Source organism: Diabrotica virgifera, chromosome 9 (genome assembly GCF_917563875.1).
Source record: "Diabrotica virgifera virgifera chromosome 9, PGI_DIABVI_V3a".
Taxonomy (NCBI): Eukaryota; Metazoa; Arthropoda; class Insecta; order Coleoptera; family Chrysomelidae; genus Diabrotica; species Diabrotica virgifera.
The window spans coordinates 64,049,249-64,064,347 of record NC_065451.1 but is presented as its reverse complement, the minus strand read 5'-3'; the positions used below and the strand labels follow the sequence as shown (position 1 = coordinate 64,064,347).

Below are 15,099 nucleotides of genomic sequence, written 5' to 3'. Positions count from 1 at the left end.
TTGTATCTTGGTTATTATCGATTCCTGTTTCAGTCTTTGTCTAATATCTTCATTTCTTATTCTGTCCAATTTCGTTTTTCCTGCTATTTTTCTTAGCTGCTTCATCTCCGCTGCGTTTATTGTACTGTCTATTTTTGCATTGTTTACCCATGTCTCACTTGCATATATTAAAGTTGGCACAGAGATTGCGTTGTATACCTTCAGTTTTATTTCTTTATCTATTTCGTCCTTTCCGAATATTGTTTTATTTAGTGCATAGTAGATCTTATTTGCTTTTTTCGCTCTGTATGAGATTTCTTGATCTATCTTTCCATCCTCTGATATTATTACCCCAAGGTATTCAAACGTCGAGACTGTTTCTATTATTTCGTTTTTGCACCTAAATATCGTTTGGTTTATTTCTTCCCTTTTCTTTTGGGTTACTATCATGGTCTTCGTTTTCTTTACATTTACCTCCATTTTCAAATTTTCTATTTCCTCCACCCATATATTGATTAGATTTTGCATTTTCTCTTTATTGTCTGCTATTATTACTAAGTCATCTGCATATAGTAATCCCTCCATTCTCACTGGTACTAAATTCCTGTACCCTATTATTGACTGTAATTGCCTTGACCTTCTTTTAGCGCTCTTCATTACTCTATCCATTACTAATATAAACAAAACTGGGCTGAGACTGTCCCCCTGTTTTATTCCTCTCCTTAGGTTTATTTTTGGCGATCTGTTTCCATTTATTTGTACTTTAGCAAGTACGTTTCTATACGTACTTTTTACCACGCTTACTATCTTTTGCGGGATTTGCAGATCTTCCATTACTGACCATATTACTTCTCTATTTATAGAATCAAAAGCAGCTTTAATATCTATAAACGTAATATATAAGTCTTCTCCTATTTCGTTTTTCCTTTCAATTATATTTCTCAGTATGTATATATTATCTGTTGTTCCTCTTTCCTTCATAAATGCCGCTTGTTCTTCTTCTAGTTTTCCTTCCAGTTCTTTCCTGAGCTTCCTTTCTATTAGCCCGGTGTAGACTTTATAACTGATGATAAGCATATAGCCCTATAGTTATCACATTCCGCTTCATCTCCTTTCTTGTGTATTGGTATCAATAAATTTTCTTCCCAGTCTTCCGGTATCTTTTCTGTTCTCCATGCTTCCCTCATTACTTCCAGCAGCCAAAGCTTGCCTCGTTCTCCCACGTACTTCATCATCTCCCCGGATCTATGTCATCGGCACCTCCCGCTTTTCCAATCTTTATTCTTGCCAATCCTTCTTCAATATCTTTGATATGAATTTCGTCTACTCGATTGTCTCTATCCACTTCTCTTGCCTGCTGTCCTCTCTCCTCATCTTGTTGGTTACTTGCCTCGAATTTTTCTTTATAGTGCTTATTCCATATGGTTAGTATGTCTTGTATGTTTGTTTTCAATTCATTTCGCTCATTTCTAATTCCTCTTATTTGTTTCCTTTTTGTTCCTTTCATGCTTCTTATTTTATTCCAAAACTGTTTATTGTTATTCCCAAAACCTTCGTTCAATTCTTCACCGAATTCCTTCCAGCTCTTCTTCTTCGCATCTTTTACTAGTTCTTTCACTATATTTCTCTGTCTTCTGTATTCGTCTCTGTCTTCATTTGTGTTTATGTATCTCTTCCACATTTCTTTCTTCCTTTTTACAGCTTGTTTTATCTCCTTATTCCACCATCCAGTTCTTTTATTATTCTTACCATTCTTTCTTATTCCACATACTTGTTTCGCAGTGTTCCATAACGTGTCTCTCAATGTTTTCCATCTCACTTCCATATTCCATATTTCCTCATTGTTTTCATACTGTTCCAGTATTTTATCTGTCTCTCTTTGGTATAACTTCCTCATTTCCATATTTTTCATCTTATATATTGCTATTGAGCACTCTCCATTATTTCCATTAGTTTCATGTTTATCTTTGCTGTCACTAGTCTGTGTTGGGTACCGAGTTCGTCTTCGTTCTCTGTTTTTATATTCTGTATCGTTAGTTCTGCGTCTCGAGGATATACTATGTAGTCAATTATGCTTCTCGCATTTCTTTCTTCTGCTACGTATGTATATTTTTCGTTTCTCGGTTGATACAAGAAAGAATTACCTATTAACAAGTCATTTATTTGGCAGAAACTTATCATTCTTCTATCATTTCTATTTATCGTCTCTTCTCCATTCCAGTCTCCTAGTAAAATGATGTTTTTGCTTTCCTCTTGTATCTCATCAATAAGTTTCTTTATCTCATCATAGAATAGTTCTATTTTTCCTGCTCTGTTCCTTCTACCGGTGCATATACCTGTATTATGTGACATCCTTCTTCTTCTAACTCTATTTTTATGTATATGGTTATTGATGATACTGGTTTGAATTTGGTTATTCTTCTATTCATTTCTTTCGTTACAACTATTCCCACGCCTTCTTTTGCCCTTTGTCCTATCTGAACTCCAGAATAGTATAGTATGTGCTGCCCTCCAATATCGACAAATCCATTTCCTACTTTTTTCGTCTCGCTTACTCCTAACAACTGCAGCTCAAATCTTTCCATTTCCTCTGTTAATTCACGTTCCTTTCCTGTTATTGAGGTTATATTCCATGTACCTATTCTCGTTTGACATTTGTTTTCATTTTTCTTTTCTTCCTTGTTATTAGTTTTCCTCGTTGTTTGCTCTTTCATATTACTTTCATTTTTCATATTTTGGTTATTCTTATGTTTTCGAGATTGCTGAATACGAATATGAAGTTTACTTTTATCTAAAATTGGTGGAACATGTTCAAAAATCAAAATTTATGCAAAAATGCGAAAAATCAATTTAGATGATTTTTCAACTTTAGCTCGCTGTATCTCTGGTTGCTGTAAATATCTCTTTTCGAAAATTTTATTGTATTATCTTTGAAGTATTTAGATTAGATAACAATGTGATTTGTCCGAGATATTTAAACAACTTAAAACAGGAGTTGTTAATTTTTAAACATTTTGTCGTCAGATTTCGTTAGTTTCATGTTTACTTAAAAAAGTTGGGTCACAAACTTTTTAGTTTATAACTTTAACTAATACAGCATTAAAACATAGGTCATGAAGAAGTTTTCTGGAAAATTTTAAGACAAAATATGCAATAGGAAAAAGTTAGGTGACTTTATAGACGAGTGGCACTCCTCCAAAAAAAAAAACGCTTATTTCTCGAGATACTGACCACGGTATGATGAATGGATAATTTTGGTCATGCTTTATGTTTCTGATGGTGCTGAAAACGAAAATGAGGTTTATTTTGAATTTTAAGTGGTGGAACAATGTCAAAATCGCAATTGTGCCCTAAAAAAAATAAAATCACGTTTTTCTTACAATTAAAAGTTGCACCATTTTTTTTTATAAAACGTGTTGTTCTTTGTACTCTATATTTTAACATAAACTTGATTAAAAAGCTAAATTTCAAATTTTGTCACTCAACTTTTGCGATTAAACTTTGCAATTCAGGAATCTCCACCTTTTACTTTAAAAAATTCATAACTTTTCTTATAATAAGATTGAAAGATTAAAATAGGTCTTATTGTCTTCAGAAAGGTTAGAAATATATACATTAAAAATTTCAGAAAAAATATTATAATGGAGCAGTTGTTGCGAGTTAAACGCAAAAACGTAATTTCATTTTTTTTTTTCATTTTTAGGGTGAAATTGCGTTTTGGACAATGTTATAGATATCTTTATTTCAAAATAGGTAACCTAATATACAAATTTAACTTAAATACATTTTTTTACACATAAAACGAAGGAAAATACAATACAATGATTCGCAATAAAAAAAATTCAATAAAAAAATAATAAATGTAATAATAAATTAAAAAATAATAACAAATTATAATCAAAATTAATAACGAATTATAATCAAATTAACAAGTTCCCCAACCAATAAAAGTCAATAAAAATAAACAAAAATATTGTGCACGTTCACAGCCAATTCAAATACATACTACTTTAAATTTTTAAGGAAAACCTTTAATTTATCTTTAAAACTTTTAACTGTCCTACAGTCTTTTAATTCATTAGGCAATTCATTAAATTCTCTGAAACCTCTAAATATTAATGAATTCATTGAGCTGCTATAATTCATTTTAGAAAAGTATATGTTATTTTTATTTCGAGTATCGTGTATGTGTGTATTAGGAAAATTAATAAATTGCTGAAAATAATCGGGAGCTATATTGTTTTTAATTTTATAAACAAAAATCAATGCAAAATATTGAAACCTTTGATATACCGAAAACCAGTTCAATGTATTCAGCATTAAATTTATTGGTGTCCATCGACCCATTCTTAATATTATACGCATGCCACGATTTTGTAATTTTTGAAGTTGCCCCATTTTATTTAGGTTGAACAAATATAAGACTGATGCACAATAATCAAAATGTGGTTGGATTATTGAATTATATACAGTAAGTCTAGTTTCTAAAGATAAATTTTTTGCTATTCTTGTAAAAAAGAATAATTTCTTGCTGATTTTTTTGTGTATATAAACAAAATGATCTTCCAGTGAAAGAGTGTTATCAAGTTGAAATCCTAAGTATTTAATAGTTGTTGTTATTTCAATCTTTTCACCATTTATGGATAAATTAATGCTATTTATATTGATTTTGTTATACTTATATCTACTGGTTACAATTAGAGCTTTTGTCTTTGATACATTTAATTTTAACTTGTTTAATGTTAAATAATTATAAACAGCCTCTAGAATTGAATTCATTTTTGCCACTGTATTTTCCAAGCATACATCGCTACAAGCTATTAACGTATCGTCAGCAAAAAGATTGACAAACTCACAATCCACAAACAGATCTATATCATTCAAGTAGAGAATAAAAAGTAATGGCCCCAGGACACTGCCCTGAGGTACACCTAGATCAATGTTAAGTTCATCTGACATACAATTATTGAATTTAACCTTCTGCTTGCGATTTGATAGATAATTATTCAGCCAGTCAAAAACTCCACCCCTAATGCCATACTGCCACAATTTTGCCAGTAAAATATTACGGTCTATGGTCTCAAACGCCCTCTTAAGGTCTAAGAATACAGATACTACATATTTGTTTTGATCCAATTCAGTTTTAAATTTACTAATTGTCAATTGAAGTGCCGAATCACAAGAGTGTTGCTTTCTGAAACCAGATTGATTACTTATCAAAATAGCATTTGTTTTAACATGTTCAATAATTTGATCATACACAATAAGCTCAATCAATTTTTCAATTGGGGGTAGTGTATTGATGGATTACCCACATAAAATTAAAGAAAAACCTATTTTCGTTTTCAGCACCATCACAAACATAAAGTATGACCAAAATTAGGCATTCACTATACCGTGGTCAGTATCTCGAGAAATAAGCATTTTTTTGGGGAGTGCCATTCGTCTATAAAGTCACATAACTTTATTCCTATTGCACATTTTGACTTGAAATTTTCCAGAAAACTTCTTCATGACTTAAGTTTTAATGCTATGTTGGTTAAAATTATAAACTATAAAGTTTATCACTCAACTTTTTTAACTAAACATGAAACTAACGAAATCTGACGACAAAATGTTTAAAAATTAACAACTCCTCTTTTAAAGGGACTTCAAAGATGATACAGTAAAATTTTTAAAAGGAAATATATACAGCGACCAAAGATATAGAGAGTTAAAATTAAAAATCATCAAAATTGATTTGTCGCATTATTCCTTAAAATTTGATTTTTGAACATGTTCCACCAACTCTAGATAAAAATAAACTTCATATTCGAATTCAGCGACCTCGAAAACATGAAGAATTACCAGTGGTAATTTGCCATTCACTATTCACTCCAGTGGTGGTTCTAGCCCGGGGCAGGGGGGCAGCTGCCCCCCAGATCACTTTTCTAAACCGGTCACTCAAAATCTATGGTGACTTGCCCCCCAGTTTTTTTGGTGTAGAAACGCCACTGATTCACTCCAAGCGGTTCTTTAAAATTGGGAGCAAAAACCGTGTGTAAATGGACTAGCAGCCAGCTGTCTGAGCGGGAAGGACACGTTGTTTTGTTTTGAAGTGGATGTCGGAAGTGATTTTGATTGTAAATTGTGTAGGTTGAAAACATGTTGAAAAACTAACCTATTAGGTTTTGATCTGACTTTTTAAGCATAATATAACTAATTTAAGCATATAACTTATACTTTTATAGTCTTTTATTAATTTATTATGGCGGTAACCAAAGTAACTTATTTATTTCTTATATTCACATTGTGTATCCAACTAGTACATCCAATAATATGGAATCCCCTTTGTTGGTTTGGAGAGTGTTGTAATAAAAATGACATAATAGATGATATACAGAGTAAGTACAGATATTTTTCGCTATGCTTTTTTATGTATTATTCTGCAATTTGTAGGATTAAGGGCCACAATGAAAAGAAAAGTATATGGACAACATTTAGCTGAATCTGCTGTAGATGCTATTCAAAGTCACTTATATTTTAAACCAGATAAACCTTTAACCATAAGTTTTCATGGTTGGGCTGGAAGTGGGAAGAATTATGTGTCTTCATTCATTGCAGAAAATTTATACAAACATGGTGTTAAAAGCAAATTTGTTCAAACTTTCATTGGAAGACTACACTTTCCAGAAGCTTCAAAAGTATATGGATATAAAGTAAGTATGTATCAATGTATCTATTTGTATCTATTTATAGTATAAGTTAAAAATGTAAAGGGAGAAATGGTTAAGTGGGCCCAAAGAAAGTGACCTTGGCAATCACCAAATGGCGTGAACAAGAACGAAATTGACTTTGGATTTACTAACAAAAAAGAATCTGTTCAAGACGTAGCTATATTAAATCAAATTTCAACTAGAAGTGACCATAGAATAGTTAGAGCAAAGATGATCTTGAACGTAAAGAAGGAAAGAAAAAGCATCGTAACAAGGACTAAAAATATGTCACATTCACTGTGATTCCTAACACAAGGCATCATCTTCTTTTAGTGTCATCTCTGCAACGGTTCTGAAAAGTACATTTGATGTACATTCTCTCAAGTTGCGCAGCCACGATATTCTGTGTCTCTTTGCATCTTTTTGAATCTTTCCCTGTCTCTACGTGTAATATGTCAGAGATATTCTAATTTTCTTGTTTTGACAGTATTTAAGATTTCCATTTCTTTAACCTTTGTCGAGCGGTATAATTTTACACCGGTAACAGACGGCATAGGTACAACTGTACCTGTTATACATTTTCTTAAAAAATCCTTAATCTAAAGGGAAATATTTGTTCGTTTTAAGATAATATTATTTAATACCAGCATAACCGGTTAAAAAAATTTTTACTATTGCAATAAATAAATAATAATATTCAGTAATTTGCTCTTGTACAGATTTACAAAGATTAGAAGCCGGTTTTAAGTGACCCTTCTTATCTATCATAAATTATTGAAATTACTGTAACAATAAATCCGGAAATAGTGGTCGAAAACAAATTCTAGGAAGAGTAGCATTGTATTGTATTTCAATTGGAAGATTTCATTCACATTAAGTTCTTTGATGCTTGCCAATACGTGTATACCTGAAAATTATCATGAGTTAAAATGATTCTACATTTAGTTTGCTGACATGCCGACAAAAGAGGTATACATAGAATCAACAAAGAAAACTTATATGGGATGTGGAATATGGAGTCTCTGCCACTAATACATGCAGCAATGTGTCATGATCGTTTCAAGACCATATTAAAATTTATAAGATTATACAACGAAAATACCTGCCTATAATGCAAAACAGCCAATAAGGCTGCACTCATACGAGATATCTGGACAATGCTGGATAAAACTGTGCTGTGCAACAAGTCTACAAGCCATCCCAATGCATAACCATAGATGAAAAATAATTAATTGTTTCTGTTTAGAGGCCGCACAAAATTTACACAATATATATCTTCCAAACCCACTAAACATGGTATTTTGATTTTGGGTTTGTAATGCATTAAATACCTTATTCCATACAAATTCAAATTTATATTTGAAAAACAGCATATTTATGGTTCCCGACAAGTTAACGATGGCGAACGAACAATTTTGAATCTGGTCACATCTTATAAAGATTCTGGGCGAAATGTTACCACAGATAACTTTTTACCAGTTTTGAACTTGCTAAAATCTAGAATTCATGTCATATGATGTTAGCTGCTCTTTTAGAAAAAGATTTCTACTCAACAATATGAAAGTAAGTTAGAAAAGAGCTACTTATTTTTTCCACAAATCTTGCATACAATCATGATGCTATTGTATGATCTTATTTGCTAAAGAAAAACAAAGCAGTAGTGTTACTCTCGTCCATGCATATAACAGGACAAGTAGCCGGAAATGATTGAGTATTAGAGTAAAATTAAAGGGGGGTTGATACCATGGATAAAATGCTGGGTGAGTATAAAATCACACGTCTAACATTGCTTTAGCTGTTGGCCTTTTTTATAATATGATTGACGTCACTGGTTTAGCATCCTACATTATATCGAGAGCACAATCCATTACAAAAAAAAAAGACCAATGCAAGAAGATTTTGAAGGATCTTTCTAAAGATCTTTGTCTTGCTGTAGTACTCCTCCTCAAGTATCTCACAGCATTCGTGGATCTACTCCAGTAACCGGAAGTTGCCATGTTTGTCAAAACGAAAGGAAAAAACAACCTAAAACGAAAAAGAGTTGTGTAGTATGTTTTATACCTTTGTGTGATGAAAATTCTTTTTCCGACATCTATGTATTGCGAAAATCCACACTACCATTGATTTTTGTATTTTTATTCAAAAAAACTATCACTTAAATAGAACATGTATTGATTTTTTATAACATTTATTAAAAAAAAAAATAAGGTACAAATGTACCTATGCCGTCGTTTATGGGGGTAGGAAAAATTTAAGCCCCCTGCTGCGAACTGAATAAAGATTTCTTTGTTATATTTGGCTCACATAATCTAATGGATAAATGTAGAGATGTCACAAAAGTTCAAGTCTCTATCTCGTTGACAAAAAAAGTTATCACAATTTGAAAACTCAAAAGTTACAATTGTACCTATGCCGCCCGATGAAGGTTAATAATCTTTCTCAAAATCTCTTTATTTGTGACATGTTCTGTCCACAATATTTTCAGAATTCGTCTGTACACCCACAGCTCAAATGATTCTGGTTTTTTCATTGATGCCGCATTCAAGGTCCAACTTCCATTCCATAAAACAAAGTCGAGAAAATGTAGCACCCAGCCAACCTAACTCTTAGCTACAACTTCAAATCTCTTGTGCAGAGCACTTTTCTCATTTTGTTAAAATTTGCTCTAGCCTTTTCTATTTTGATTTTGATTTCCTGGAAGTAATCACCTGTGGAGTTGATCATTGTTCCAAGATATGCATATTGGTCTACTCGTTCGACATTGGATCTGTTTATGAAGAGATTCTCGTTATTTCTTTGAGTTTTCGATATTCTCATAAATTTTGTTTACACACTAGGGCATACCAGGAAGAAATACGAGAGTAACCCACAGAAGATGTGCAAGATGAAACCAATATTGAACAGCTTAACGAAATGTTAGCGGATGCCCCAAAGAGGCACAGAAGTAGTGTAAGTCAAGCAAACTGGGAAAAATGAAAAACACTCATAGAAGACACAAGAAACCTAAGCAAAAAATAAGGGAAATGATAGGTACGCACCTCTTATGTTGCACACTAAAATATTCATTGTCGCGATCATTCAAGACAGTCGTATATTCGTGGAATAGCCCATAAGCCCACAAAACCATGTCAAAAACTGTTAGGAAAGACATAAGGAACTTTCAACACTAAAGAAACAACTAATACCTACCATAAATCAAAACAAAAGCCTAAAAGTTATAAAACGAAAGTTGAAGACAGAAGTGAGGAATATAAGTTAAAAAATAAACAAGGACATGCAATATATGAACAACAAGAAATCCTGAAAATCACTGAGGAGTACGATAGAACATTATGTAGTCGAGATGCTTATGTTCCAGAGGTAGAAATCGCAGCAATTCAAAATCAAGGATTAAAGGAACTCTCAGATATAGATATTAGAAATATAAATAGAAAAGAAATTATATATATATCATAAAAAGCATCAATGCCTGGAATTCCCTGATGATATAGCAATGGTAGTTAGAAGCAAACTGGGAAGTGCTACGGATAACCAAATAGAAGAAAAAATATATAGAATTCACAGCCCAAGAATATGTAAGAGAAAAGTATTTAACGTAGAAACAAATAATAAATAATAAACTAAAAAAGGATAGTTCCCTTGGTTGGCTGTAGGTATACCATATAGTTAAATAAACTCTAACATCGAAGTAAAGCAACTTCTATGTAATAGGTATAATTTAATAATATTCTAAAAAATCCCAATGGATTGTATAAAATATGTTCAGAACGAACGTTTCCGGACCTATCAGTCCATCATCAGTGAACTCATATACTTGCTAACTAGCCCCAGAACCAAACAATGGTTGTAATTATAATTCAATATACATTCTTAGGTAGTAAAATTGAAAAGGCTTAACGCCGATGTTAGTAGATAACCTCTGGGAACATGATGAAACCCTAATCGAGAACTTTAACCAACCATCTTGTGCCAACAATGTCTGCAAAGTGAATGTCTTATTCAATCCATTTGGGATTTGTTAGGATTTTATTGAATTATGCCTATTACGTAGAAGTTGTTTTACTTCGATGTTAAAGTTTATTTAAGTACATATGGTATGGTATACAGCCAACCCAGATAACTATCCCCTTTTTAGAACAAATTCAGCTTTCCAAAATTTTCGATGTTCCAAACACCAGTTCCAAAGTGTAATGAGTCAAAAATTATTATTTACGAGAAAGCAGGGTACCAGCTCGAATTGTTACACTTTGGAACTAAAATAATTACAGTTTTATGACAAAATATACAGTATGCGCCATCCTACTAGATACATAGGAACATTGAGGTATTACAGTCCTGGACCCTTCACTTGTTGCAATGCTTATTTTTATGTCTACACTAGGTTCGCTTTCAAGATGCAGTAGAAATAAACAAACCAAGACACGTTAAATGCCACTAGGAGCACAACCGAATCATAATTTACAATGTAAATACATTGTAAATCCCAAATTACGATTTCCAAAGTTTATACATTGTAAATTATGATTCGGGAGTGCTCCTAGTATCATTTAACGTGTCTTGGTTTGTTTATTTCTACTGCATCTTGAAAGCGAACCTAGTGTAGTGACATTTAGAACGTTAGAAAATGTATAGAAACTGAATATTAACATAGAAAATTGACACATAATAGATCAGCTGTATTAAATACAGCTGGATCTAATTTGGACATTTATAGTACCTAGTCATTTTGTTAAAGTTGCAAAAGTTTTAAAGTATTGTAATATTCTTGGTGTTTGAATAAAGCTATTTTAAGGCAGAGTACAATACTATTAATAAATGTATTTTTTGCATGGAAAAACAATTATTTTGAATAGTTTCTTGACAGTAACATGACAGGGATGAAAGTCACATCTGAGAACGGACCGGATTAGCCCATAAGCATAACAATCAAGTACCTACCCATGTATCTAGTAGCGTGGCGCTTACTGTATGATAATACAATGAGAGAAATATTACCACTGTTTTAGAGGGATTTATACAATTGGATTAAAGGAAATGTGTCTTCTTGTAGTAGACAGCTATTTATTTTTGATGAGGTCGATAAGATGCCCACAGATCTTCTAAATGCTATCAAGCCAATACTAGATCATAAAGGACTTGTTGAAGGAGTAGATTACACTCGAGCAATATTCATATTCTTATCAAATACAGGTTCCAATATAATAAATCAACACTATTTAGACTTGTGGAACTCAGGTAGACAACGAGAAAACATGAAACTATCAGACTTTGAGAGTTTAGTTATGAAAGGAGCATTTACTGAAAAAGGTAAGTTGAGGCTGTAATCTTGTATTGTAAAAGGTATTATTAACTTCATGTCAAATCACAAAAAAGTATAATTTTTATAATACAGGGGTTTTTAAGCATGTATTTCGTCTATCGTCCATAATTGCAACCTTTGGAAACACTGGCTAACAGAAAAACATTAAATAGAAATAAAAGAAGCATTCTACGAACAGCTAGAAGAAGTATATGACAGCTCACTGAGAAATGATATAAAGATCGTACTAGGAGATATGAATGGGCAAATAGACAAAGAAGAACTTTTTTTAGGATCCGTTGGTAAAGATTGACTCCATCAAAACATCAATGAAAATGGAAAATTTCTAATCAACTTTGCCAGTAGAAAAAGCATGATCATAACCTCGACTTTTTTCCCACACCGCGCTATATACAAAGCGACATAGATTATGTCTGGTGGAATAACTGCCAACTAAATTGGTCATGTCTTGATAGGCAAAAGGGTCTCAATAAGCATATTTATAAGCTGTAAAGAGTCAAAGAGGAGCATGTTCTGGATCTAACCGTTTCCTAGTACAGATAAAATGTTGGTACAAAATTCAGAGAAACAGGATGGACAAACAGGAACAAAAAACCGGACAACTAGACATACAAAAATTGATATCAAACAGAACCATGAGACAGAAATAACATAAACACTGACAAATACAGGCAGTCTGGGCACCGAAGAATATTGGGAAGAAATAAAAAAGTAATTAGCGCAGCAAGAAAGATATAGGTACAAAAAAGAAAAAAAAAACAAAAAATGGAATGCAATGTCTAGTTAAAGAGGCCATATAGGCCTGGATCCCGCGTACTAAAAAAAGTTGATTAATAGCAAGCTGAAAATTTGTTAATAGCTTAACGGTGTCTAGTCGGACAAACTTTAATGTACGGGAACACTGGAACAAAGGAAGTTTTAATTATGGAACAGTTTAAAAATTTGGAACGTCAGATTACGAAAACGCCCCATGTATTTTGTCGGACAGAACTTACAATTAATTTGTTACCATTTCATTAAACTCATGCAAAAATCAGACTGCTATTTATCACCAATATAATTCCTGTCATTTGACATGCTCTTCGTGTTCTACTCATTAAAATGCCCAGTTGGTGATAAACACCAGTCTGATTTTTGCATGAGAGTTTAATGAAATGGTAATGTAACAAAAACGAGCGTTCGGGTATTTATTTATGACTTTATTATTTATTTATACAAGTTTACTTTACAAACTTTAGCTTAAGACTAAACTCTATTTACAAATATGCCCGTATTTATACCCAGTTGTTATTCTGGAACAATCGACGCCCATCTCTAGCTATCAGCTTGTTCCGCCTACGAGACGTACGTTCGAGAAGTCTCTCCGCCGAGGCCTAGATCATTCGATTACGTCATTCTCGAGGTGTTTACTGTTATACGGTGGTTGGCCAAGATTTCTCTTTCGTTACACTGCTCCCCTCTTAAGATCTGAGCGTCCCGATCAGCAACTCTAGATGAAGGCCCAGGATGGCGGAATCTACAGGATTCTCCAGCTCTGCATACACCCCTAGAAAAGAAGTAGCAGTCTACTGTCTTTGAAGGGTATGACATCTTCGGGTTCATGCAACACACAGTAATTCGTACGCCAGTTTCTCTGAAGATCACTTCAAGCATGCTTCTCACAATCTTCCAATCCAGATTTTCTACTGCATGGCCTATTTTTGGTAAAGCCAAATCTTTGATGTCATAATTACACACGATTTTCTTCAAATTAGTTAGAGCACGCCATATGTTCTCGTAGCTTGGCGTGTCCGTATAAGACTTACTGGTCACCATATACAGCAAAGATCGAGGACCATCTTCCAATCGCAGTACTCTTCCAATTTTAGGGTGCTGATGTCTTAACTCGTCCAGGCGGCCGAACTTTCTATTAAATACGGACGAGATTCCTTTAGTCATCTCGAGGTCTTGGGCAACACAGTGGGCTAGAGAGACGTTTTCTGGAACACCAAACAGATCTTGCTGAACTTCTGTGGTCACGCCGAATCTAGCACTCTTTCTCGCTGCGTAATTTGACATAAATTGATTAAAACTTGGTTGTGCGGCGTCTTTCATCTCCTGTTGGAGGACTCGGGCTTCTTCTGTTTCATTTGAGCCAGCATATGGTGCAAGACGATTTATGTGAATAACTTTTGGTTTACCGTTTGGCAACTTCTTAATTCTGTATATTACGTCATTTATTTTCTTCTTAACTTCTTACGGACCTTCCCATTGTCTTTGCAGTTTAGGACACAAGCCGCGACGACGTTGTGGATTATAAAGCCAGACAAGATCACCTACTTCGAAGCTTTCATTCTTGCATCGAGAATCATATTGATCTTTCATTCTGTCACTGGCTATCTGGATGTGTTGTCGGGCAAATTCATGAATGTTGTTCATTCGTAACTTCAGGCGGTCGACGTATTCTTCGCCTGCAACATGTTCCTCGGAAGGTCTGCAGCCAAACTCTAGGTCGCAGGGCAAACGAACTTCACGACCCAACATCAGGCAGGTTGGTGTTTGACCTGTAGTTTCATTTACGGTCGAGCGGTAGACCATCAGGAATAAATGAATGTGTTGGTCCCAATCTCGCTGATTTTCAGGTACAACTTTGGATAAGTGTTTACCCATCGTTCGGTTCATCCTCTCGACCATCCCATCTGATGTAGGATGCAGGGGTGTTGTTCTGGTCTTATTGACACCAATCAATTTACAAACGTTTTGGAAAAGAGCTAACTCAAAGTTTCGCCCTTGGTCGGAGTGGATCTCCAAGGGAACACCAAATCGGCTGAAGAATTCTTTAACAAGTACCTCTGCAACGGTAGCAGCTTCTTGATTTGGTAATGCATAGGCCTCGGTCCATTTCGTAAAATAATCCATGGCTACCAGGATGTATTTATTTTTAGCATCAGTTTCTGGAAATGGACCTGCAATTTCGATTGCTACTCTTTCCATAGGACTGCCAACATTATACTGTCTCATGGGTGCTCTCTTTTTACCAACTGGACCATTACCGGATGCACACAGTTCACATTTCTGGCACCATCTTCTTACATCATCTTTACAGTTCACCCAATAGAACCGTTC

General features: G+C 33.8%; 1 protein-coding gene across 1 annotated transcript in view; it reads left to right on the top strand.

The window, feature by feature from the left end:
• Nucleotides 1-6,044: 6,044 nt before the first annotated feature.
• LOC126892876 (torsin-1A-like) overlaps nucleotides 6,045-15,099 on the top strand; it is a 40,712-nt gene continuing 31,657 nt past the window's right edge. Inside the window, exons 1-3 of the mRNA XM_050662694.1 lie at nucleotides 6,045-6,362; nucleotides 6,418-6,677; nucleotides 11,681-11,981. Coding sequence (XP_050518651.1) covers nucleotides 6,227-6,362; nucleotides 6,418-6,677; nucleotides 11,681-11,981 — 697 coding nt within the window. The 5' untranslated portion in view covers nucleotides 6,045-6,226. The remainder of the gene's footprint in view (nucleotides 6,363-6,417; nucleotides 6,678-11,680; nucleotides 11,982-15,099) is intronic.